Genomic DNA, 27,850 nt, shown 5'->3' with positions numbered 1-27,850 from the left:
TCTTTTTTTTTTAAGATTTATTTATTTATTTATTTATTTGACAGAGATCGCAAGTAGGCAGAGAGGCAGGCAGAGAGAGAGGAGGAAGCAGGCTCTCTGCTGAGCAGAGAGCCCGATGTGGGGCTTGATCCCAGGACGCTGGAATCATGACCTGAGCTGAAGGCAGAGGCTTTAACCCACTGAGCCACCCAGGCGCCCTGGTGCAAGTTTCTTTGATGGAAAATGTTGCTTTGCTTCTTGTAGTGGTAGATAGCTTAGAAGTCTAATCTTACAGATACTTCCTTGGTTTATTCAATTCAGTTGAGTCTCCACCACTGTGTTTTCCTTTTCTTCACAGATCTGTGTCTCCAAGTGCCCAGAAAAGTTTCTAACCTACATGGAAATACAATTTTCATACAGAACAAACAAACACTATTGGACGTACTACAGCCAATTCTGCAAATCCCCTTTTGTTAAGCCTGTGAAGGTATGTGTGTTTAAGCTTAAAACTAGAGAAGACTTTAACTCTTGTTTCAATCTCAAGTGTAAGATGAGCATTTGTAATGGACACGCTCCTAAATCATCTAGGAAATGATTATTATTCCATTAAGACACAAATGCACGTGTACATACAAATTTACATGCACCATTTATAGCATATCATTGTGTAGACTTTGGGTATTAGGCAAAACTCTTAAGCCTGGTAAGTTACCTTTAGCTTTAACTATTCCCTGAAACCAACAAATTCTCTACTTGGCTGGACCCTGTCATCAAGATCTAGGAGCTAACTAATGGTAATATTAATATTATCATTTCATTAATGTGGTGATGAAGATCCATGACTTAGTAACAAGTAGAATTTTACTTCCAAACCCAATTTGATAATTATTCATTTAAGAAAAAATCCTCAAACCCTACCTAGGTTTGGGACTTAAGAAGGAATTCTAAAGCCCCATTATGTTAAATAGTATTAATGGCTTCTAACTTAGAGAAAATGCTGTTTTTCCAGAAAAAAAAAAATGAAGAATTAGAGACTCAAAATGTGACTAAGACATAGATACACACTTTCAAAAGTGTGTCCTGACTTCAGTGTGTCTAGTTTTATTATTGTTGATTTGATTGAATTACAGTTAGAACATTTTAGAGAATTTGTCAAATAAGTATGTGTGTATGATAATCTTAAAATCATTCTTATAGGGGAGTAACATGAAATAATGAGATAATTATGGAGTTAAATTTTTGAAGGACACAATTTTTCTACTGAGGACAAAAGTTGTCATTACACAGCCTTTGAAATGTTAACATACTCTTCCTTCCATTTTAGACTCTCTCACAAGTCTTACTGGATGATGATTGTCCAACAGCAATTTTTCCAAGCAAACCATGTAAGTGGTTATTACTTATCTTATCTTAGAACATATAAGAAGTTACTTAATTCAGTTCCCTTAATTTCTCTGTTGACAAAATTGAAGCCAAGAATAGTTGTATGACTGGCCCAGTGTCCCAGAATTAATTAGGAGGAAACCAAAGCTAAAGCCCATTCTCCTGACTCTAGCCAGAGACATTACCACAGGAGATCTGTTAGTTTTGGGGTTTTGCTGCATCAAGATACACAGAAAAGATTAAAAACTGATTTTAAAAGCCCAGATTGATTACTTGGTGCTCTATAAGCACATGTAAGCGCACAGACATAATCTTGCATACTCACCCCTGAATTCAGCCAAAGAGTTTGTTCCGAAGTTGCCCAGGGTGTGATGGTAGGACATAAACTTGTCCTATAATTTGAAATTTGAAATATTTATGTATCTCTTAAAGGAATCGATATTTTATATTTTTAATATTTATAAATTTTATTTAAAGTTTATATAAACTTTATTTCATTTTCTTTTTTAAAAAGTTACACAATCACTAATATCCCATTCCTACAAATATAATCCTAACCCAAGAGAAACAATGTTACATAAAGATGACCATCACGATGCTATTCAGAAGAACTAAAAATAAAGAGAAAGAAAAAAAAGAAAAGAAAAAGAAATACTCTTATGTCCAAGAACAAGAAAGTGCTTAAATAAATTATGATGTATTCATTAAATGGAATATTTTAGAGTTATTAAATATAAGTACTATGTAATATAATGTTAATAAAATGTTATATACATTATAATGATAATTTATAATTATATATCTTCTATAAGTATAATATAATTATTTATAAATTATTATAAATTATAATAATTTAATGTATAAATTAAAATAAACCAAAAAAGCTATTCAAAGAAAAATATTGGAAAGAAATATGCCAAAATAGAATGGGTATTTTGGAGATGGCAAGACTGTGGGCATTTTCTCTCTTCTTTCTTTTTTCAATAGGAGTAAAAGGTCATGTACCATTTTCTATTTGAGAAGAAAGTCAGGTACCATTGAAGTAGCTACCACCAAACAAAATGCCTTACGTTCCCCTCTCCCTTTTCTTTGGGTCACTGAGGACCCGATGTAAGATGTAGGTCTTTCAAACAACTTCATGTTGCCAAGAATAATGTTACAAAAGGATAAAAATGAATCCTTAGTCACTGAAGATATAATAGGCATAAGAATATAAGACATCCCTGCCCTTACAAGTGTAGTTTGGTTAAATCACACAATATAAAATGTACAGTGGGGATACAAAAATGAGTAAGGCACAGTCCCTCACAGTACAGTACAGTTGTGCTCATTCCCCCATAGGTAATTAAGCATACTACTTAATTGAATAGTATAGAGCAAATAAAATTCGCTTATTAAATAGTTTATGAAAGGAAATAAGTAATATTTAAAAAAAGAAGAAACAAGGGAAAACCCTGCATTTATTTTATGGTTATGACTCTCAAAAAATTTTCTTGCAGAGAAAGATAGAAAGAAATTCATCTAAAATGTTAGAGTTCATTTTGGGTGGTAGGACTATGTATTGTTTTGCATTTTCCTTCTTATTTTCTCTACTTTTCAAATATATAATGGACATATTTAGCCATTGGAGTTAACTGATTGAATAAAATTGCCCAGAACAGGGTTGGAGGACTCTGTGGGTGGAAGCAGTCCTATTATAAGGCATGGCAAAGGAAAGAATGCGCAGTAAAACTAAAGGGAGGCAGGAGAGCGCCTGGGTATGTAAGCCAAAGGAAGAGAGTTTCAGAAGACAGGGTTTGTCTACCATGTCAAAGACTCAGAAAAGTTAGCTCAATTAACAGCCAATATTGACTGAGTTCTACTATGTACCAAACACTGTGCTAGATAATGGTTGAGTTCAAGCAGGATAATGACTAAAAGATATTAGGAGGTTTCGGCCATTAAAAGATTATTGGGATCACTGGGAGGAAAATTTCTTTGGAGTGGTGAGGACAGCATGTGATTGGTTTGAGAGGGAATAGAAGCAGCTGGTAGAGACTACTATGTCAAATTTGCCAGGGAAGAACCAGAAAAAGATGAGAAGATACTGAAGGACTCAGCCTTATTTTAAATGCTCTAGGAGATGAAAGTAGGTAGACAGGAGATCATTTTAAGCCCAAAAAGTCAGGAAAGGCTTGGTAAAGACCTATTTCTTCATTCCCTATATCAACTACTTTAATATTTTCAAGCTTAAATTCCAAATCTGTGATGATTCCTGTAAGAAAAAATATGAAAATGATCCACTTCTGATTTCTCTTCCCTCTTGATTTAAAATTGGGGTTTTAAAATATTTTTAGTAATACAGATATGTAAAGAAGCAAGGATTCTATTTAATCAAAATAAGTATATAGAAAATTGAACAGTGAAGTAACTCTTCTGAGAAATTATGCTAGTCTACAAAATGTGGGCCATTTTGATAGCTTTAGAATTTCTACTTCCAGTTCCTCCAAAAAGCCAGGTAAATGAGAAAGCTGACAGACACAAATTATTAAGAGTTCACAAATAAAAATTCAGTTGTCTTAATGGCCTGAAGTTTGAGATAGTTCTTATTTTTCAAGAAATTATTCACTAATCTCCAGTTTTCAAGGTTTCAGTCAAGGAGTATCTAAATTTTTTCTTTTTTTTAATAAGAAAAAGTAAACTCAGGAGTGCCTGGGTGGCTCAGTTGGTTAAGCGTCTGCCTTCAGCTCAGGTCATGATCCCTGGGTCCTGGGATAGAGCCCCATATAGAGCTCCCTGCTCAACAGGGAGTCTGTTTCTTCCTCTTCCTCTGCCTGCTGCTCTGTCTACTTGTGGTCTCTATCTCTCTGTCCAATAAATAAAAAATTCTTAAAAAAATAAAAAAAGAAAAGAAAAAGTAAACTCAGGACATCTGGGTGGCTCAGCCTAATAAGCATCTGCCTTCAGCTCAGGCCATAATCCCAGAGTCCTGGGATCAAGCCCCACACACACCTGGCTTCCTGCTCAGCATGGAGTCTGCTTCTCCCTTTTTTCTCCCCCTCCCCACTGCCCCCCCCTTAAATAAATAAAATCTTTTATAAAAAAAAGAAATAAACTCGGTCATACAAGTAAATATAGCCTTTTTATTAAATTTTTTTTTTACCATGTGAGATGTTATCAGTATTACTCTTTTTTAAAAACCTATGCTGTGCATCTTACTTATTAGTGACTTGATGAATGTACCATGTGTAAAATAACAAGTTTAGAGTGTAGCTTCAGATTGTGATCATATTTGCTTTCTACAGCTGTCTGAGAACCATCAGAAAACCTTCTGACCATCAAGTAACGGGCAATTATCTATGTTGAACAATATGCCTATACATTGTCTAGCAAGAATTTGATTATAAATAACAGAAAGCTTAAGAAAGGGAGAACATTACATAGGAAGAAGTAGAAAAATGACTACCATAATTTTATTTTTTTTACAGTTCTCCAGAGATGTTTCCCTGACTTCACTACTAAAAATGGCACGTTGACAGTAGGAAATAAAACAACATTTGAAGATGGAAGTGGAAAAACAAGAAATGCTATAGAACTCAGGACAGCTGCAAAGTATGTTTGTTTGCATTCTTATTTTCAGTTTGGATGAATCCTATTACTGTACACAAAACTAAAACTTCCATAAGGTTAAGGGTTATAGAGGAAGAATATGCATTATTATGAAATACACATGTCACTGTGGTTTGGAGACCCTGGTGTGTATTGTTAAGAAAAACAGATAAAGGAGAAACCAAAGTGAATTAGAAAGTTCAATGATGTTTTTTTAAATGGTTAAATCTTTCATTATCAACAGATATAGAAATGAAATCTCAGTAAGCATATTGAAAGACCTTAATGTACTTGTTGAGGGAACACAATAAAAAGATGCTGTTTAAATCACCATTCAAAAAAATTGACTAAAATAATGAAACTGCCAGATGTCTTAAAGGGAAGAGGGCCTTAAGAAAGTCAAGACAACCATGGTAATGTTTCTATGTACTAATTTACTCTTTCCCTTCGCATACACAACTTGATGTTTCAGGTTATAGGGAAATATAATTCTCTGGGCCCGTAAAGTCCCATGTGTGCACAAACAGAGTATCATTGTATAGCTCAGTTGTTGAATTAAAAGTGAAACATAAAGATACTCTAAAAATGTTTTTCTCTTCCAAAGAGTTTAGCAGTCCATGTAGAATACTGTAGGCCCTGCATATTTCAAATGTAATAGCAACATGATGGATTTCACGAATATAAATCTATGTGAACCAAATCACAAAATAATAGTACAAGTGCAGTTCCACTGATAGAAAAATTCAAAACCAAGTGCAACTAAATTAAATTACCCAGCGATGCATATGTAAGTGGTAAAACTGAAAAAGAAAACCAGGGAATTATTAGCACAAAAGTCAGGTCTGTGGTTACCTTAGTGGAAGGAGGAGGTGTTTGTAACTGGGGCACACTGGGAAAGGGACAACAGTGTTGTAGTTACATAGTACATTCACTTCTGATAATTCGTCAAACTGGACAGTAATGATTTGTGCACTTTTCTGTATGTGCTCCATGGTGCCTTCCTGCAACAGCTGTCAGAGGATTAGAAAAGGGAATTAAGGATGATGTTCATTCTTGACTCTATGGATTTTGTAAGCTAAAAACTGATCTTATTTAAATTCATTTCTTACAGTGAGATTTCTGCAATATTGAGGACATGTCACATATGTTGAAAAGGGATCTGTTCACCATTCTTGAAAGCCACGTTCTCTGTGTGTGGCTATAGCTGCCTTTGTAGTATACTGAAGTGACATCTCACATATTGTGGTGGCTGGGGAAGGACTGCCTCTTGATAAATGGTTTCTAAAAATATGTTTTGAACAGCATCTTGCAAAACCCCTTTTATCATAACAAGAACATTTCTGTTTAGTGGCAGTCAAAATAATTGATTTTTTCCTTCTTTGAATTCAGTCGTGTCAATAAAATCCTTGATGCAAGGGCAATTGGAATGAAAGTATTTGAAGACTATGCAACAACTTGGTATTGGATTCTCATGTAAGTGCAAATGTTGGTGTTTCATCTCCAGCCCCATTTTATCCTTGTTTTTATTTTATCACTTTTGTCAAACTCCCCATTCAGGGCGTCTAGGTGGCTCAGCTTGTTAAGCATCTGCCTTCGGCTCAGGTCATGATCCCAGAGCCTTGGGATCAAGCCCCACATCCAGCTGTCTGCTCAGTGGGGAGGCTGCTTCTCCCTCTACCCTTTCCCTCTGCTCCTGATCTCTCTGTCTGTCTCTCAAATCTTTAAATAAATCTTCAAAAAAGAAATTCCCCATTCATATTTGTGAATAAAAGTTTGATTCAGTTCCTGCCATTTTCTTTTTCAGATAGGCTGAAAATGGGGCAAAGATATTTGCAAATATACCCAGTGTTGCAAAAGTTATAAGAATGAAAATTTTAACTTTATTCATTAAATTTCCAATAAAAGTACTTATATAAATATACTTGAAGTCATGTGGGGACAACATCTGTAGTATGTTTGCTTGTTACTCTTATGTTACAGTGAATGCAGTTTTATTTCTCTGGGTCTGTTTTCTCATTTGTACTTCCCTTGACCTCCAAAGGATCACTCTTATTTTTTAACACATCCTTTTTACATAATGTTTGTTATCATCATCACCAAAGGTCACTGTAGTTATGAAGAGCTGAAAAATACATATGAAAGGAGGAGGAGATTAAGAATTTTTAGACATAAGATTTGCATTCCTGAAAGGTATGGGAAAATGCAGTCACTCTACTGGAGCAGGTGTCTGATATATTTAAGGCTATTGTTACTCTCTGGCTCTTATATCACCTTCTTATGCTGTAAAAGCATCTATGGTTCCCTAGTGATCGAAGAGCAAAGAGAAGACTCCTTCGGATAGTTATAAGGCCCTTTACAGCCTAGTCCAACTAGTTTCCCAAATTCATCTCCACCCATGTTACTTGATTAACTCTATAAACACATGAAATAACACACCCATTCTTAGACTGTCAAGTCCCCTGTTTTTGCACATTCTGTTCTCTTTCCTAGCACATCCTTCCTGCGTCCTGGGCAACTCTGTCAAATTATTTAAAATCATCTTTTGTGTAAATTGTGAAGTCTTTCTTGACTTCTCCAGATATAATTACATTTCCCCTTCTGTGTTCCTCCTACCCACACGCATGCACACACATGCACACACATGCATGCACACACACACACCCCTATACATACACACATGCCTATCGTCCAAATAGCACCTAGAATTGTATGTTATTTACCTGGCTCTCGGATAAACTATGAATTCTTTATGTAACTATGTCTAACTCATTTCTATTTTTCTACCTCCCAGTTTGGTCCTTGAAACATAGATGCATAGAAAATGTGGGTTCAAGGAACAGTTATAAAACCACGAGGGACAAAAGAGATATAATATATATAATATAATATGTAATACTTAATAAAGTCAAAATTGTTTTGTGTGTAAAATAGTAGTGATTAGTTTGTAGAGCTGTAAAACTAGCTAGTGTTTTTTGAGATTTTACTCATTTCGATGCTTTGTCTTAAACACAATAATTATTTTCAGTGTGTATCAGTATTTCAGGATCTCTCTCCATAGCAGAGATTGTAGTCTACACTTGACAGTGGTTAAACTTGTCCGCCTATTGTCAAACTCAAATATCATTAGATAATTTGCATATCTCTTCTTTATTTTGGCTTTTTAACTACTATCTGAAAAAGTATACATTATGATAGACCTTTCTATTTACCTCACTCCCAACATACACTGAAACCCTCTCCACCCAGGCACAGCTCACACCACTAGAACATAAATACTCCTTATCTTTGACTCTTCTGGTTCTCCATCTATCTCACAAATATAAAGCCAAAGACTAATATGCTGTGCCTTAGTTTATTCAGTTACAATTTTATGCAGGAATTAAAAACACAGAGAATAAACAGCTATATTTCTTTTCTCCCCCCTGACCTTTTTGCTTATTCCTCTGGGACTATGCCATAGAATAATCTTTCAACCATATTAAATATTTAAGCATTAAAGTATCTGTGATTTTAATAGGTAATGCCTTCTGGAGTTGAAAGCATAGGCTTTGCAAGAATTGTGACCTTAGAAATTACTTTGATACAATGCTGTCATCTATTCAGTGACAGTATTTATTAAGATTTTTTTTTTTTGAAGATAATACTTGGAGACCATAAACTCAGTAAATTTACCAGGTAATGTTTCTGTTTGGAAACCTACAAAGAGTATCAGAGGTATCAGTTCTTAATGGAAACATCATCCAAATTTCTAATCTTAATGAATTCTGTTTAATGAAATTACCTAGAAGAATTCAATATGGATTTAACCTGGATATATGGGCTGGGGGTGGGGGGTAGGGAAGTATCTCTGGTATTTCAAACTCCAGGATAAAATTAAAACCAAAAACATAGTCATGCTGCTGATTGCTTGATAAAGTCATATGGCCCAGGAGATACAGAAGCTGTATCATAGCTCCATAATATGGCCCACAGATCACCGGGGACCTGAAACAGATGTCTGGTGATGTCAAACATCACAAATTATTAAAAATAATTAGACTATAATAATGACTACAAAGCCATGGATTCAGGAACTGTGTGGGCAATTATTTTTCTTTTCTGCCCTAAGACTGCTTTCTTACTTCTAGATAGTTCTGATGTATAACGTTTCCTTCTGTTACTATCATGGATATGTTTTATAATTTGTCACTTAGTGAGACGTGTGGAGGGGAAAAAAAAATACAGCATGACAACTGTGGCAGATAGGCCAAAACTGTAGGTGGAAGGAATTGTGTTTTTCTTCGAACAGTGGTTGCTACTGGACTTCCATTGACCGAGGTACACAAATTTTGACTCAGGTGTGAAGTTCCCGACGGTCCTACTCTTTCATATGAAAGTCTTAATAGAAACTATTGTTTGTACTTTTTAATATTATAAATATTTCCATAGCCAGCTAAAATAGAATAATCTGAGATTATTCTGAATAGAAATGTTGTCTTGCTGTTAACTTTATGTTATGATTAACACACTTGACCCCTGTGTGTTTTATGCTTTTTCCTCTAGTGGCCTGACTATTGCCATGCTCCTCAGTTGGATGTTTGTGATACTCCTGAGGTTCATAGCTGGATTCCTTTTCTGGGTCTTCATGGTGGGTGTGATTGGAATTATAGGTTACGGTAGGTATCGCCCTTCTTAAAAATCACATAGTGATTTTTAAGGACTATTCAAAATAGTCCTTTTCTTTCCAGTTGCCATTATCAATTACCAGAAAGCATTTAACTTGCAGTAAGTTTAATTATTTACTTCTCACCCCAAAGTATTAAATTGAGAAAAATTATTTAATTTTGCATATATTATTCCTATAACTTTTATCTTCTTTATCTTGAAAAGAAGTGCTATTAAAATGTTCTACATGTTTTCCTTAGTGACCTTTGGTCCCATGCCTTATGGTTATTAAGATGGAGATAAAAATAACACCATTTAGGTTAATGAAAAACATTTCAGAAAACTTATTTTATTCCTTTAACTTTTTTGTTTGATCAAAGGCTAGGTCTGTGTAGTTACAGAAGTGTGATCTCTTTTTCTCTTTCAATTTACTAATTTTAATCCAGGTACTGTCAAACTTTCTAATAGCTGGCCAGTACTCCATAATGAGGCACCACCCTCTAGAGGCAGGTATTCTGAATTACACTCTGGGTGGAGAATTACTTTGTATCAAGTTTGAAATCTAACCAATCACCCAGTCCCTTCAAAAGCAGTACAGGTACAGTGTGAACACCAAAAAAGGAACTGAAGTTTCTTCCAAGGAGCAGTGTAGCATTTATGGCAGCTTCTTTCAGAGTGCTAATAAACATATGGGGCCAATATATGAATGTTGGTGAGGTTTCTATTCAGGAGTAATTTCCCCTGCAGTACCATTTGGATTGACATTGCACTTTTATGGTAGAAGACACCAAAAAGAGAAATTTCCTATTATTGTCACCTGAAGAAGAGCTTTACACATATCAATATAAGAATGATGTTGAATCCCCAGGTTGTATAGTTAGCCTAGTTCTAATCCCAGCTCCATAATGGATAACTGAGGAACTTTGGAAATGCTTCCTAATGATTATAAGACCCAGTTTTCTTACCCATAATAGCACAGTAATGGTACATATCTCCATCTCACGAGGTTGTGAGGATTAACTGAGACAATGACTATAAAGCTCTCAGAACAATATGTGAAAAACAATAAACTCTCAGTATGTATGTGTTGGTTTATTGTTACTATCCTCCTTGTTATCCTCAATAGGTTTCTAGACAGCTTCAGGTCTCCTCAGGGTTTCCTTATCTGCTCCCTCTGTGCAGCTACATGTGAAAAGGTTGGGTCAGTCTGGTGGAGGAATGTAAGAACTGCTACCCCTTAATCAAAGACTCCCAAGAAACCTTTTTGTATAAAAGTCTTTTGTGTATGTTTCTGCTTGGAGCTCAAAATAAACTCTGCCCTTTACTACTATATAGCCTCGGCATGTGATTCAGTCACTCTTATTGTCATCAGGATGGGAAAGACAGTAAAGTCTGGTATTGATTTCAGTGACTTGTCATAGGGGGAGCAAGAAAAATCTGAGATTGGCTATAGTTCAAGTTTGACAGTGGCAAGAAGGAGAGAGAGTGTCAATATATCAAAAATACAGGAGAAACAACCAATTTCAGCTCCCTGTTGACTCCCTAGGTAGTTCTAACTCAGCAGTTAATGGTGTGGCAAGTCAGCTTAAAGCTGATCATTGGGTGGGGAAATGTCCAGTTAGACTGAGAAGTGTAACACTGTGTGACTCACCTTTGCTACTACCTGGGACAACTGATTTTCTCTGTATCTTGGGTAACCAATCATTTCCTACTAACAGCACCCTATTTCCTAGGGCAAACAACGTATGAAAAAACCAGACTATTTGTGGGCAAGTGCCCTTGAACATCAGTGGAACAATTCTTATTGACCAGAACAAGTTAAGATTTATACAGGAGAGGTCATAGAACAGTGGGGTTACAGACATGGATTTGGAGTTTGAAAAGGCACAGATTCATTGCACATGAACTGTGTGAACCTCTGCAAGTACATGGTCTAATTAGTAGTTTCTTCAACTATACAATAGGATTCTGTGAATATTTTTTAAAATAATGTACATAAAGCCCTTTGAAAGAGGCTTAGTACATGCTAAATGTTCAGTAGAAAGTCTCAGTTGTAGTTGTTAACACAGGAATGGTTGTTGACTTTTCTTGAATGTTTGTCTGCATCTATTGAGATTATCATATGATTTTTGTCTTTCATTTCATTAATGTGGTATATCACATTTATTTATTTATGGATGCTGAACCATCCTTGCATCTCTGGGATAAATCCCATGATGTATGACATTTTTAATGTAGTGTTGAATTCAGTTTGCTAATATGTTGTTCAGGATTTGTACATCTATGTTCAATAGAAATTTGTACATCTATTTTCAATAGAAATATCAATGAAATATTTGTTCATCAGGGGTATTGGCCGGTAGTTCTCTTTTCTTGTGGTTTCCTTGTCTGATTTTTCTATCAGGGTAATGTTGGCCTTGGAAAATGAGTTTGGAAATATTCCCTCCACTTTTGTTTTTTGGAAGAGCTTGAGGAGGTTGGTATTAAATCTTCTTTGAATTTTGGTAGACTTCACCAGGGAAGCTATCTGGTCCCTGCCTTTTGTTTGTTGGGAGACTTTTGATTACCAACTCAGTTTTCTTAGTAGTAATTGGTCTGTTATGTATTCAATTTTATCATGATTCAGCCTTGGTAGGCTGTATCTTTCTAGGAATTCATCCATCTCAGTTGTTGAGTTTGTTGGCATATAATTGTTCTTAGTACAGTTGAACTTTGAATATCATGGATTTGAACTGCATGTGTCCACATATATGCAGATTTTTTTATAAACTCAGTACTGTAAATGAATTTTCTTTTCCTTATGATTTTCCTAATAATGTTTTCTTTTCTGTAGCTTACTTTATTATGAGAATACATAATACATATAGCATACTAAGTGTTAGGGGTTAATGTTAACTGTTAATCAGCTGCTTGTGGTATCAGTCAGGCTTCTGGTCAATAGTTGGCTATTAATAGTTAAGATTTTGGGGAGTCAAAATTTACATATGGGTTTTTGACTGCATTGGGGTAGGTACCCCTAACCCTCCTGTTGTTTAAGGATTGACTGGAGTCTCTTATGATCCTTTGTATTTCTGTATCAGTTGTAACCTCTCCTCTTTTCTGATTTTGAGTGCTCTCTTTCTTGGTGAGTCTAGCTAAACACTTGTCCATTTTTCTCATCTTTTCAAAGAACCATCTCTTAGTCTCATTGATCTTTTGTATTGTCTTTTTAGTCTCTGTCTTATTTATTTCTACTCTAATCTTTGTTATTTCCTTCCTTCTAACTTTGGCTTTCATTTGTTCTTTTCTCTATACCTCAAGGGAGGTATAATGTTAGGTTATTTGAGACTTTTCTTGTTTCTTGAGGTAAAGCTGTGCCCTTATGAACTTCCCTCTTGAACTGCTTTTACTGTGTACCACAGATTTTGGTATATTTCTATTTTCATTTGTCTCAAGGTATTATTTTCCTTTTGATTTCTTCTTTAACCTATTGGTTGTTTGGTAATATGTTGTTTAATCTCTACATATTTGTGAATTTTTCAGTTTTCCTCGTGTAATTTCTGGTTTCATACCAGTGTGGTCAAAGAAGATACTCAATATAATTTCTATTCTCTTAAATTTATTAAGACTTGTTTCGTGGCCTAACATATGATCTGCCCTTAAAAAGACTTTATGTGCACTTGAGAAGAATGTGTATTCTGTTGTTTTTGTTGGGATATTCTATATACATCTGTTAAGTCCACCTGGTCTAATGTGTTGTTTAAAGGCTGATGTTTCCTTACTGATTTTCTGTGTGGGTGGTCTATCCATTTACAATCCCATTTACAGTTGCATCAGAAGAATAAAATAACTAGGAATAAATTTAACAAAGGAGGTGAAAGTCCTATGTATTGAAAACTATAAGACATTAATAAAAAAAGATTGGAGAAGACACAAAAAATGGAAAGATATTCTATGCTCATGGATTGGGAGAATAAATATTGTTAAAATCTGCATACTACCCAAAGGATCTACAGATTCAGTGCAATCGCTATCAAAATTCAAATTGCACTTTTAAAATAAGTGGGGCAATAAATAAATAAATAAATAAATAAATAAAATAAGTGGGGCAAATAGTCCTAAAATTTATATGGAACCATAAAAAACAAAGTGAAACAGAAAAAACACAAAACCAAAAAACCAAAGCAATCTTGAGAAAGGAGAAAAAAAACTGGAGGTATCATATGCCCTGATTTCAAACTATATTACAAAGCTATAGTAATTAAAACAGTATGATATTGGCATAAAAACAGACACGTACATCAATGGAACAGCATAGAGAGCCCCAAAATAAACCTACTTATGTATCAATTTATGACAAAGGAGCCAAGATATACAATGGAAAGGACATTCTCTTCAATAAATTGTGTTGGAAAAACTGGACAGGCACACACAAAAGAATAAAACTGGACCACTATCTTACAGCATACACAAAAATTAACTCAAAATGGATTAGATACTTGAATAGAAGAAAACATAGGCAGTAAGCTCCTTGATACAGGTCTTGGCAATGATTTTTTTGAATCTGACCTAAAAATCACAAGCAATAAAAACAAAGATAAATAAGTGGAACTATGTAATCTACAAAGCTTCTGAACAGCAAAGAAATCCCTCAACCAAATGAAAAGACAAACTATTGGATAGAGAAAATATTTGCAAATCAGATACCTGATAAGGAGCTAATATAAAGAATTCATACAACTTAGGAGCAAAAAAGGTAAAGTTAAAAAAATCAAACAACCCAACTTAAAAAAACAACAACAACAACAGACAAAGACCCCATCAAAAAGTTATACACTGTGAAGAGTTTTGATCAAGAAATGATGCTGTACTTTGTCAAATGCCTTTTCAGCATCTATCGAGAGTATCATATGATTCTTGTTCTTTCTTTTATTAATGTATTGTATCACATTGATTGATTTGCAGATGTTGCACCAACCTTGCAGCCCAGGAACAAATCCCACTTGGTCATGGTGTATAATCCTTTTAATGTGCTTTTGGATCCTATTGGCTAGTATTTTGGTGAGAATTTTTGCATCTGTGTTCATCAAGAATATTGGTCTGTAATTCTCCTTTTTGACGGGGTCTTTGTCTGCTTTGGGGATCAAAGTAATGCTGGCCTTATAAAATGAGTTGGGAAGTTTTCCTTCCATTTCTATTTTTTGGAACAATTTCAGTAGATTAGGTATTAATTCTTCTTTAAATGTTTGGTAGAATTCCCCTGGGAAGCCGTCTGGCCTTGGGCTCTTGTTTGTTGGGAGATTTTTGAGGACTGCTTCAATCTACTTACTGGTTATGGTCTGTTCAGGTTTTCTGTTTCTTCTTGGTTCAGTTTTGGTAGTTTATATGTCTCTAGGAATGCATCCATTTCTTCCAGATTGTCAAATTTGCTGGTGTATAGTTGCTCATAATATGTTCTTGTAATTGTTTGTATTTCTTTGGTGTTGGTTGTGATCTCTCCTCTTTCATTCATGATTTTATTTATTTGGGTCCTTTCTCTTTTCTTTTTGACAAGTCCGCCCTGGGGATTATCAATCTTATTAATTCTTTCAAAGAACCAGCTTCTAGTTTCGTTGATTTGTTCTACTGTTCTTTTGGTTTCTATTTCATTGATTTCTGCTCTGATCTTTATCATTTCTCTTCTCCTGCTGGGTTTAGGCTTTCTTTGCTGTTCTTTCTCCAGCTCCTTTAGGTGTAGGGTTAGGTTGTGTACTTGAGACCTTTCTTGTTTCTTGAGAAAGACTTGTATTGCTGTATACTTTCCTTTCAGGACTGCTTTTGCAGTGTCCCAAAGATTTTAAACAGTTGTGCTTTCATTTTCATTTGTTTCCATGAATTTTTAAAATTCTTCTTTAATTTGCTGGTGACCCATTCATTCTTTAGTAGGATGCTCTTTAGCCTCCACATATTTGAGTTCTTTCCAACTTTCCCCTTGTGGTTGAGGTCTAGTTTCAAAGCATTGTGGTCTAAAAATATGCAGGGAATGGTCCCAATTTTTGGTACCAGTTGAGACCTGATTTGTGACCCAGGATGTTATCTATTCTGGAGAATGTTCCATGATATGTGTTCTGTTGGTTTGGGATGGAATGTCCTGATATATCTGTTATGTCCATCTGGTCCAGTGTGTCACTTAAAGCCTTTATTTCCTTTTAATATTTTGCTTAAGTGATCTGTCCATTTCAGTGAGGGGAGTGTTAAAGTCCCCTGCTATTACTGTATTATTGTTGATGTGTTTCTTTGATTTTATTATTTATTTATTTACTTATTTTAAAAAATATTTTATTTATTTATTTGACAGAGATCGCAAGTAGGCAGAGAGGCAGGCAGAGACAGAGAGGAAGGGAAGCAGGCTCCCTGTTGAGCAGAGAGCCTGATGTGGGGCTTGATCCCAGAACCCTGGGATCATGACCTGAGCCGAAGGCAGAGGCCTTAACCCACTGAGCCACCCAGGCGCCCCTGATTTTATTATTAATTGGTTTATATAATTGACTGCTCCCATGTTAGGGGCATAGATATTTAAAATTGTTAGATCTTCTTATTGGACAGACCCTTTAAGTATGATATAGTGTCCTTCCTCATCTCTTATTACAGTCTTTGGCATAAAATCCAATTTACCTGATATAAGGATTGCCACCACAGCTTTCTTTTGATGTCCATTAGCATGGTAAGTTGTTTTCCATCCCCTCACTTTAAATCTGGAGATGTCTTTGGGTCTAAAAGGAGTTTCTTGTAGATAGCATATTAATAGGTTTGGGTTTTTATCCATTCTAATACCCTGTGTCTTTTGATTGGGGCATTTAGCCCATTTACATTCAGTGTAACAATCGAAAGATATGAATTTAGTGCCATTGTATTGTCTGTAAGGTAACTGTTTATATTTTCTCTGTTCCTTTCTGGTCCGTTACTTTTAGTCTCTCTCTTTGCTTGGAGGACCTCTTTCAATATTTCCTGTAGGGCTGATTTGGTGTTTGCAAGTTTTTTCAGTCTTTGTTTGTCCTGGAAGCTTTTTTATCTCTCCTTCTATTTTCTATTTTCAGTGATAGCCCAGCTGGATGTAGTATTCCTGGCAGCATGTTTTTCTCATTTAGTACTCTGAATATTTCATGCCAGTCCTTTCTAGCCTGCCAGATCTCTGTAGATAGGTCTGCTGCCAATCTAATATTTCTACCATTGTATGTTACAGACCTCTTATCCCAAGCTGCTTTCAGAATCTTCTCTTTGTCACTGAGACTTAGATGAAAGGGTGTGGACTTATTTTTATTGATTTTGGGGGGCGTTCTATGTGCCTCCTGGATTTTGATACTTGCTCTCTTCACCATATTAGGGAAATTCTCTGCTATAATTTGTTCCAATATACCTTCTGCCCCTCTCTCCCTTCTTCTTCTGGGATCCCAATTATTCTAATATTGTTTTGTCTCATGGTATCACTTATCTCTCAAATTCTCCCCTCATGGTTCAGTAGTTATTTCTCTTTTTCTTAGCTTCTTTATTCTCCATCATTTGGTCTTCTGTATCACTAATTCTCTCTTCTGCCTCATTTATCCTAGCAGTAGCATTTATCCATTTGTTATTGCACCTCATTAATAGCTTTTTAATTTCAACTTGGTTAGATTTTAGTTAATTTCTCCAGAAAGGGATGTTATTTCTCCAGAAAGGGATTATCTAGTATCTGTCATGCATTTTCCAAGCCCAGCTAGCACCTTAATAATCATCACATGTAACTCTAGATCTGACATCTTACTAATGTCCATATTGATGGGGTCCCGAGCTGTTGGTACTGCCTCTTGTTCTTTTTTTTTTTTTTTTTGAGGTGAATTTTTCTGCCTCGTCATTTTATCCAGATAAGAATAGATGAATTAAAGAGCAAAATACTAAAAGGGTAGCAATGACCCCAGAAAAATATACACTAACCAAATCAGAAGAGACCTGAAACCTTTGGTGGGCGGGGGGGGGGGGAAGAAAGGTGAAAAAATATATATGTATGTGTGTATATACATACATACACACACACACACACACACACACACACACGTATATATATTAGATTGGTGAATAGAACAGAGCCACACACATGATTTTGGATGTATTTTGGTCTATTAGAAGAAACTGCCTCCCAAAATTTTAAAGAAAGAAAAACTTACATATATACAAAAATAAGGGTAAGCACAATGAAGGGATGGAATATGACTGTAAAGGTGAAACTTTAAAAAGATTCTCAAAAAGGAATTGAAAAGAAGTTGGTTGAAAAAAAGAAAAAAAAAGAGGAAAGCATGTGATCAGGCTGGAGACTAGAACAAAGCCATACATTAGATTTAGGATATATTTTGAGCTGTTAGAGGAAACTATCTCCCAAAATTTTAAAGAAAGAAAAACCTATATGTATTCAAAAAACAAGGCTAAATACAATAAAGGGATTGAATATGACTATAACAATGAAAATTTAAAAAGATTTTTAAAAAGGTATTGATAAGATAAAGTAGTTAAAAAAATAGGAAAGAAGAATAATTTTAAAAAATAGAATTAAAAAAGTTTTAGAAATTTAGCTTTGAAAAACTAAAGCATCATGGGGAAAAATTCCAAGTGAATTTTAAAATGAATTCTATGTGTTGCATTCCTCTAGCTCTGGAGTTCTGCAGTTCTCATTGATTTGTGAACTTGGTCTTTGCTGGATGTTCTTGCTGATCTTCTGGGGTAGGGGCCTGTTGCAGTGATTCTCAAATGTCTTTGCCTGTGGCAGAATTGCACCACCCTTGCCAGGAGCCAGGCTAAGTAATCTGCTTGGGTTCACTCTTGGGAGCTTTTATTCCCTGAACACTTTCAGAATAGCTTTAGAGGACAGGAATGAAAATGGCCTCCCATCTCCGGCCCCAGAGTGGCCAAGAGCTCAGGGCCTCACAGTTCAGTGTACCCTCAGAGAAAATCAGTCAGTTACTCCTGTCCCCCTGGTCTCTGACTGCACTCCATGCTTACCTGGCCTGTGACTGAGGACTTTGAGCATTTTGTATCTCTGGTGGATGGCCCACTTTGGAGTCTCCAAACCCAGCAGATTCCTGCAGCATGCTCCTGCACTGCTCTCCCGGAGGAAGGAGGGAGCCTCCCCAGATCTGCCACTTGTGGGGTCCCTGCTTTTGAGGATTCCTCAGATCACGGTTTATGGTAACCCCAAGCTGAGAGCCTACTTCTTGGCTCTGTCTGCAGCCGGCTTCCCTGCTCTGATACCTGGGACTTTGACACCCCTGGTCTTTTTGTGACCCCCACAGGTCCTGAGAGCACACTGTCCCATCCCCTGCTTAGCCTCTGAAACAACATCCCTCAGTGTAGCAGACTTGTAAAAGTTCTGATTTTGTGCTCTGCTGCTCTACCACTTGCCAGGAGTGGGCCCCTCCCCCTTGGTCTATCGTCTTATATGTCACCTCAGATTCACTTCTCTGCACAGCCTACCTTCCAGAAAGTGGTCACTTTTGTGTTCCTAGAATTGCTGCTCTTCTTCTCTTCAATCTCCTGTTGAGTTTGTAGGTGTTCAGAATGGTTTGGTAACTATCCAGCTGAACCCCTGGGATCTGATGATATTAGGTCTCCTACTCCTCTGCCATCTTGCTCCTCCCTCCAAAAATATTTTTTTGAACTCTAAAGTATTTTTTCAACTTAATGATTTTTACAAATTTGCTTCTTAAATTGACTGTATATCTATGCGCTTCAAATTTCAAAAGGTATAAATTCTATACAGTGAAATATCCTTCTTTTTCTATTCCTTGGTTGGTAAGTTTCCTTCCCTGGAGGTAAAAAAATACACTGCTGTGTATCCTTCCAGAGATACTTTATGTGTATATAAGAAAATATATATAAAGATTATTCTTATTATGTGAATTATAGCGTATTTTTATGTCATTTTGTACCTTGCTTTTTTCAGTTATCAAAATAACTTAGTGATCATTGAATATCAGTATACTTTCTCTTATTTATATGAAAAGCTAGTATTCTACTGTACACATATACCATAATTTATTTAGCCAGTCCCTGTTGATGGACATTGAGGTTGTTTCTAGTCAAAAGGACATTTAAAGCCAGAAGTCACCGTAGTCAGCCAGGTAAATACTGATAACATTTATTTTGGATATAGAATATACAGTTAGAATATTAGAGCCATATAAAACGTTTACTTTGTAAATATGAATCTTGCCTTTGTAGAAATGACCAGCTATTCGATTTCATGTAGATATGTATAAGTGTGTAGCTTACATTTCAGGAAATGGAATTTTATATTAGTCTGTTTTTCTTTTCTTTTCAAGGAATATGGTACTGTTACCAGGAATATAGCAATCTTCAGGGACGGCCAAATTCTCACTTAACTATATATGACATCGGGATTCAGACTGATATAAGCATGTACTTCCAACTGAAACAAACTTGGTTCGCATTTAGTGAGTGGATTTTAAAAAAACTAATTTTGTTAAAGTAATAATAATGAAAGAGAATCTTTGTCTAAAGGAAATCTTGGGTTGGTGTAACCTGTTAGATACACTTATCACAATGTCATTAAAGTAAATGCATCTGTAATCTTTATAGCTAGAGTAAATGGCAAAGTCATTGAGGGGAATTTATTATACCATCTAAGAAAATAGTACTTTACAATGATGTCATGCTATTTGCTTTCACCTTAGAATGGTTTGGATGTGGATATTTATAGCCTTTAACTCGATACCCAAGAAAGGTGTTTTAAAAGGAAAAAAATGTTTGATTTTTTAAACTTGTGTTAAAAACAGAAAAAGACCAATTTTTTTCATAAGACTTTTAAACTATTACAGGAATTGAAATAATGAGTAATAAATTTATATTTTTGAAGTGTTTATTCAAACTATTGAATTAGTTAAGGGTAATATTAACAAAAATTTTAAAGCAAGATGATTTCAGAGATAGCTTTAATTTATTTATATTTATATTTACATTTATTTATATAGCTTTAATTTGTTCCTAAAATGGTTCTATTATAATATTCCTCCAATTTCATGTTCTTTAATCAAGATTTAAAATAATCTCTAATTACATGTTGCTTTAAAAAAGAATTCTTCATACTGTTTAAGTTAGAGAGCCAAACAAGGCACTTCAAGGAGGCCTGGTAAGAAGCCCAGAGATTGCCTCAGAGATGATCAGTATTTTGATGGGGGGCATCATGGGTCCACGTATGGGTCTCATCTCCATAAATGTGAAAACTTGGTTTTGCCACTTCCCCCAGAAGTCTTTAGGCTTTCAAGGACAGGCTCCTGTTATGTAACTAGTATGCCACTTTAGTTGTTTCTATACTAGGATACCTTCCTGACCAGAATGCAGACCTAGTCCATCTAGGACACTGCTTTCCTGGAATCAAGGCATGTGAGGAACAAAATTAATAATGAGTAGCCTTTTTAGCAAAGGTTTTTGCTTCGAGAGATTTTATTCTATAGGTTCTTGGCAAGCTTGATGACCTAGCCTTGCACAGAAGCCCCCCACCGGATTCCTTTTGTCTGCCACATTGAGTTTTTCTCTTTCCCTTGGGCAGTGTTGGATCAAAATGCCACATCCTTGTTCCTTGGCTTCCCACTTCAGTTCACATGCAGATTAGTTCCTTTATTTAACAATTTTTTTCAAATATGTTGCAGAAAGATTATTTCATTTGTAGCCATTTCTTTTTAATTATAAAGAGCAGGCATCTTGGGACTCATATCCTCACCATTTTCCCTGAATTTGAGCGATTCCATACATTCTCAGCAATTCACTTGCAATTATCTGTCATGTCGAGAGATGATGAATCTCATCCATTATGTATTGAAACCTCTAGTTTTATTCTCAGGTGGCTCTTAATTACAGGTTCTGTGGTCATTCCACTGTTGTTTCTTAAGGGCTTTCAACACAAAAATTATTGACATGATGAGAATCTGCCATTGGAGGAGTTAAGAGATGTCCTTTGAAGAAAATATAGAGTTTGCTTTTATTTTTAAGTCTGGCAATACCAGTCTTTCCTCAAATTAGTCCCCACTTTCACAATCCATTTACTGGACATTAATTGATTACTTACTCTGTGATTGGACAAAATTCTAGGTATCAGAGAGAAGGGCATAATGTAAAATTATACTCTGATGGAAACGCTGAAAATAAGCAGAATTATACATATAAAAACTATCATTTTTATGAGTCTCAGATGTGTTAGGAGATGGTTCTCTTCTCATTTCTGCTATGAGTGTTCCCAGTCTCCTCTTCAGAAGAGTTAGAGTTATACCAGCTTTTCTACAGGGTCTCAGAAAATAGATTTTAAACACAAGAAAGGGATATAATACATAAATTCAAAAGACAATAAAATTTCTCTAATTGTTTTGGATATGCAATTTTGTATAAGCTTCATATGCAATGTTGTTCATCAATGCAACTTCAGAATATAAAATGATTCTGGGTATATCTTGTATTCTCGGGTTTGTCTGAAGATAATGATTTTAGCTTAATATGGCCATACCCCATAATTTTGGACTCAGTTTATTTTTTAAGAGAATCAAATATGCATGACAAATACATAATTTAACTAAAAGAAGACATGTGTTTGGTGACATCAGAATCTTAGTGGTGTAACAATTGAATGAAATAATGATTGCCTGTCACTCAAAGTGCTCAGACATGAGCAGAATAACTGTCTAGCAAAGGATGTAATACAGCAGATTCCTTTGCAGGTGGGACTTTAAATTTCCATTAAGTTTCCTCTATAATTTCAGATTCTATGATTAGCAGTGCTCTATTTCCTTAATTTTAAGATCCAGACTTTTCACTTTTCAACATTATCTGAAGTCAGGATGCATCTTATAATCAATGAAAAGATGAAAAATGAAAAATAAAATCCTTTCCTGAAAAGTTATTACTTAATTAAAGATGTGTCTTAAAATTGAGGAAATATAGTGATTATGACCATCTGGCTTAAAGTAAAAAGAAACTAATTGAGGGTAGCCAAAAAGAAAAGAAAATTGGAACAAGCTGGGGGCAAGGGATTGGTAGAATATGGAAGTGGCTCATCGAAGTAAAAAAAAACCAGAAAAACAGTTGGACTTTCAAGTGTACTTGGATCCAGCAAACAGAAAGCCAAAAGGACTCAAGATTGCCTCCCTACTGTGTTTCTTTAACACACATGCAGTTTATTCTTTCTTTGCAAATTCACTTATTTCACATAAAGGTGACACCGTTCATTAAGTTTGTATAACTCGAAGTTCAAGAGGTCCATAACCTTCAATTCAAAACTGAAGTAGATTCCCTTAGTTCTAATCCTGAGACTTTTATTAGAGACTTTCTTTGGGTTTACATCCTGGTTCCTTCAATGGTAGCCATGATGGGTGGAGTCACAGAATAAAAATGCCGCAGCCAAGAGCCTGCCTTGTCAGTCAGCAAGGTCAATTAATGAAGAGGCATTGTGAACGGGGTGGGCAATTCAAAAAGTTTCTCCTGTAATGACGCTCTTACTCAACGAAATGAAAGTGAAAACATCTGAAATAGAGCTGCCTATCGCAGTCCTTCCTTCTCTCATTTCTACAAATGGTGTGAAATATTTCTATAGATGAAATGAAGCCTGAGCAGTTGCGTTGCTCAAACTCTAGCTAGATATTTTAATCTAGATTTCTTGGAGGTTTTGAAAGTGAATTTCTAAGATTAGCATTTTGGGAGACATAGCACTGCTTAAATTAGAGTGTCAGAATTGGGAGAAAAAGTCATGAAACTCAGTCCTGAATTTTGCAGAGAAGTTTGTTTTTTGGGTTAATTTGAATCACACACTAATTTTTTTATTTCCTGTTTAAAGTGATAATACTCTGCCTTCTTGAAGTGTTTATCATCCTCATGCTGATCTTCCTCAGGGAACGAATCTGCATCTCCATTGCCCTGCTGAAGGAAGGGAGCAAGTAAGGCCCTGATGGAGAAACTCACATAACTTTTATAAGTCATTCAAATCAGTCACTGCCTATTGTGTAGATGCCCCCAGATGACTTCCCCTTTAAGACTTGTTGAAGAAATCTGCTTTCCATTCAAGAAGACTGAAGTTCAGACTTTGCCACTTATTAGAAAGGTCATTCTAACAAATCCTTCAGTATCTCCACACCTCAATTATCATAGGATGAACTAAGGCTCAAACCTGTGTAGTGTAGGTATTAGCACTTTTTGAACACATTAGAATAACGTGTGAAAGTATGATAAAGTGCTGTATAAAGGTAACTTGTATTATATATTGTATTATTCCCCTGCTGAATCATATGTTAATATTGATGATTGAGGTCATTTGCCATCAATCACCATAATTCTATGAAGTTAATTATGTGCTATTACCATTTCTATATGAATGACAAAATTTGCTTATAGAGGGAATAATTGATCCTAGGAGCACCAGACTATACATTTTCTATCTACAGCTCTTAATTCAGAACACTTTATACCTGGAGCCTTTTTTGTTAAAAAAATGCTGTAAAATAAACACCAAAATTCATGCTGGAAGATAATGATCCCTACAGGTTCTAAACTATTCCAAAGGTCACTTGACGGCAATATTTTAAACCTTTGAATAATGCATGGAAGAAACAAAAAGCATTACTATCAAGCCAACAGACCATGCATTCTATTTAGAATGATGAAAACCTAAATTATTAATAACCAAAGCCAAAATTATTTTAAATAGTCTGTAAGGATTATTTTAACAAAATTGTCATCTATAATTGTAATAGTGCCACTTGAATCCAATGGTTTAAATAGTTAATAAGCAGTTTAAATTCTCTCTCCTTTTCATAACTGAAACCCTATCATTAGCCCCTGAAAACTCTGATTTGCTGAGTTTATTTTTTAAATAAAATGATACTGTACAATTCACTGTAACTTGCCCCATTGTTACCTGTGTGTGTATGTGTGTGTGTGTGTGTGTGTGTGTGTGTGTGTGTGTGTGAAAGGGCCAATACAACTGTGACAAGTTAATAATTTTTTTCAAGGGAAAGTAAGAGCTGGAATAAATTGGTGTGAGAATACAGGGTAAACATAGAGATGCTCAGTTTCACTTAATAGCAAAATCTGGAGAAAGGAGGGAACTTAGCTCAAATAGTGAGGTGAACAAGGTAACGGATGCAACAGGCATCTAAACTATGCCAGTGCATTACAGTAGAACTGGAAATAGTTCCTTCATAGTTCTTGGTGGTTATATAAAACAGTATTGGGCTTCCAGTGTCATATGCTAAAAAGACCATTCAAAAGTAGGAACAGGGGAACTAGGATGGTGAACATTTCAGACACCACAACTTATGAGGAAATATTAAAGGAATGATTATATTGGAGTATAAAAGAATACGGAGTTCTTTGAAAGGGAGCTATATGGAAAAGTGATAATTCCTTCTCTAAAAGGTAGTGGATATGAGTAACAGGCTAGCAGATAAGGAAGAACTTTCTAATATTTTGGTTGTTGTTAAGTGCTGTCATACAAAAGTAAGTTTTTATCCATATGGTCACCAAAAACTAATAAACATATTTAAAAGATAGTACAGTCCCTTCTATTCTTCCTAAATTAGGAAGGGATTCTCACATTTGATCAGATGATCTCAAGGTCTTCTCCAATTTTGAGAGTCTAAGAATCTTAACCAAAGGAAGAACTATGATTATAATATATCAAATCTTTATGAGTCATACAGAAATAACTAAAGAAGAGAAGATTTAGGATATCAAATCTTTGAGTCATACAGAAACTTGGGGGAAGTTTGGGGAACTTTTGACAGGAATCAAATATGAACAATAAAAAAGGCTTCTAATTACTAAAAACAAATAAATAATATTTAAGTAAAATTTAAAAGCCAATCAAAAAATTTAAAAATGTTTAAGAAAATGCCAGAATGATCAGCAAAAAAGAGTTAATGGTTATGACCATCATTCTTAAATGGATTTAGTTTAAAGCTTATTTCTAGTTTTAACAGGTAAAGATTTAATTGAGAAATTATATCTCTGAATCATTTTTAACTTCAACTATTTTGCTTTATTTCAGAGCCATTGGATACCTCCCTACTACGTTAATTTATCCAGTTTTAACTTTCATTTTCCTATCTATCTGTATTGCCTACTGGGCAGTGACAGCAATGTATCCTTTGGTAACTGACATTTTTAAACCTCACGTCCACACTACTATTCACACTACTACTATTGTTTCCAGTGCTTTCCATCCTAGGAAGACTAGGAACATCATAAAGGTTTTTCATTTGTCTGTTTTTTCACTAAGCTCTAAAAAAATCTTTGTCTACTTATTGAATTTCCCTCCCCGCCAGATAGATCATGCGATAGATTTTGTTTTGGCTTCACATATGGTGGTGCTTCTTGGCAATAACCTAAGGAAATTCCTTTGTATTTGACTATGAGGGGGCCACCCAGTGTAGCTGACCCATGTTATATTATACCAGGTCTGAAAAAAATGTATGAATTATTAAAAGATTAGAAGTTTTTTGAAGTTAATCTCTCGGCAGACTTTTGAGTTTTTTGCATTATTTTCTTGTCCATCTACTTTCCTTCTACCAGCAAATAGTTTTTCCTAAATAGGTTAACCCAGTTACTTGGCTACATCAGGGGTACCTATATACAAAGTCATATCCCCAGAAAGGACATGTAAACATGAAAATACAACCTGTGACCCAGAGGTAAGTCAAAGAAACTCTCTCTCTTTTACTTACTTCAGTATAGCGCTCTACTACATTTCACCTAGCGGTTGTAAAAACAATGCAGAAATAGAAAACTTAATGGGAATCACTGTTAAGAAGGGCAGGGTGTATCAGGTGTTAGCAGGAGAGCACTGAAATGATAGGCAGAATAGAGGAAAAGCACTATTATTTCCTGAGCCCATGGAAGAGGCAGGAATGGTTAACAACAACATTAATAAATGTGAAATTTTAGTGGGTGCAGAGTGGTAAACATATGACAGAAAATGAAATACTTTACAGTGCTCATTAAGGAATAATATAAAATGATGGGATAGAAAATAGGAATAACAGAGGTGTCTGGGTGGCTCTGTCATTAAACATCTGCCTTTGGCTCAGGTCATGATTTCAGGGTCTTGGGATTGAGTCTCTTGTTGAGCTCCCTGCCCAGCAGGGAGTCTGCTTCTCCCTTTCCCTCTGCCCATCCCCCCACTTGTGCTCCTGCTGTTTCTTGTGCTCACTCAGTCTCACATCTTAAAAAAACAACTATATATTCAAAAAAAGAAAATAGGACTAACAGTGGAAGTTAATGGGAAAAGAGTAGGACAGGCAATTGAGGGTTACGAAAGAAGAGAAGGCAGGGAAGGTGTTATTTTGGAATGGCATTTCATACTATCTTATCTGTATTTTTTTTCTGTGTACAGATTTTTAATACAACTGAAATTGCCAAAGCTTGCCCTGGGGCTCAGTGTAACTTTGCTTTCTATGGTGGAAAGAGCCTGTACCATCAATATGTCCCTACCTTCCAGATTTTCAATCTATTTGTCTTTCTCTGGCTTATAAACTTTGTCATTGCACTGGGTCAGTGTGCCCTTGCTGGTGCCTTTGCTTCTTATTACTGGGCCTTGAAAAAACCTGATGACATCCCACCATATCCACTTTTTACTGCATTTGGGCGAGCCATACGGTAAGTTCCACATTCAATCCTACATCTATCATCCCAGTTGTTTAGTGTGTTTAAAATTCAGTCTTATGCTTATATAATTCAAGTGGCAAAATACAAATGAGGTCAAAGTTATGATTTAAGATTCATGGATGTCCATTGCTTATGTCTGGTTTTATAGCCATAGTTTTATAATCCCTACCCAGGCCAACATCCTTCTAAAAGCCATAAGTTGCTGAAGACAAATAGTAGGGGAGGGCCTCAAAATAAAAAATAAGAATTAACTGGGCTCTATCTCTCCATTGCTTAGCCCAGACATTGTATTTTATGATGACAGGCTATTGGTATCATTATAGACATACATTTAAAATCCTCTAAGGAGACCTTTATCAACCTGAATAAGAAAGTGTGATAAACACTTTCTTATCCTTCTGTGGATCCTTTTTACCTATTAAAATTATTTATCATCCTATTAGTTAGTAATGAAGATATTTTAACTTTGATTCTCATTTTATCTTTGCTCAGATATCACACAGGATCCCTAGCATTTGGATCCTTAATTCTTGCATTAGTTCAAATGTTTAAATTCATCCTAGAATACTTGGACCGCCGTCTGAAAGGTAAGACTCTGGAATTCATC

The 27,850-nt window shown here is 35.4% G+C and overlaps 1 protein-coding gene across 1 annotated transcript in view; it reads left to right on the top strand.

The window, feature by feature from the left end:
- The window catches only part of LOC111142902 (solute carrier family 44 member 5), a 163,867-nt gene that overhangs the window by 109,761 nt on the left and 26,256 nt on the right, over positions 1-27,850 (top strand). The window contains exons 5-15 of the mRNA XM_022496286.1: positions 338-466; positions 1,304-1,364; positions 4,830-4,953; positions 6,340-6,423; positions 9,493-9,605; positions 19,902-20,033; positions 23,420-23,519; positions 25,628-25,720; positions 26,183-26,270; positions 26,972-27,234; positions 27,736-27,830. Coding sequence (XP_022351994.1) covers positions 338-466; positions 1,304-1,364; positions 4,830-4,953; positions 6,340-6,423; positions 9,493-9,605; positions 19,902-20,033; positions 23,420-23,519; positions 25,628-25,720; positions 26,183-26,270; positions 26,972-27,234; positions 27,736-27,830 — 1,282 coding nt within the window. The remainder of the gene's footprint in view (positions 1-337; positions 467-1,303; positions 1,365-4,829; positions 4,954-6,339; positions 6,424-9,492; positions 9,606-19,901; positions 20,034-23,419; positions 23,520-25,627; positions 25,721-26,182; positions 26,271-26,971; positions 27,235-27,735; positions 27,831-27,850) is intronic.

Source organism: Enhydra lutris, unplaced genomic scaffold (genome assembly GCF_002288905.1).
Source record: "Enhydra lutris kenyoni isolate GAN:26980312 unplaced genomic scaffold, ASM228890v2 scaffoldscaffold9, whole genome shotgun sequence".
In the NCBI taxonomy this organism is placed as follows: domain Eukaryota; kingdom Metazoa; phylum Chordata; class Mammalia; order Carnivora; family Mustelidae; genus Enhydra; species Enhydra lutris.
Note: the sequence above shows the minus strand (reverse complement) of the source record. Positions and strands in the feature narration are given on the sequence as shown.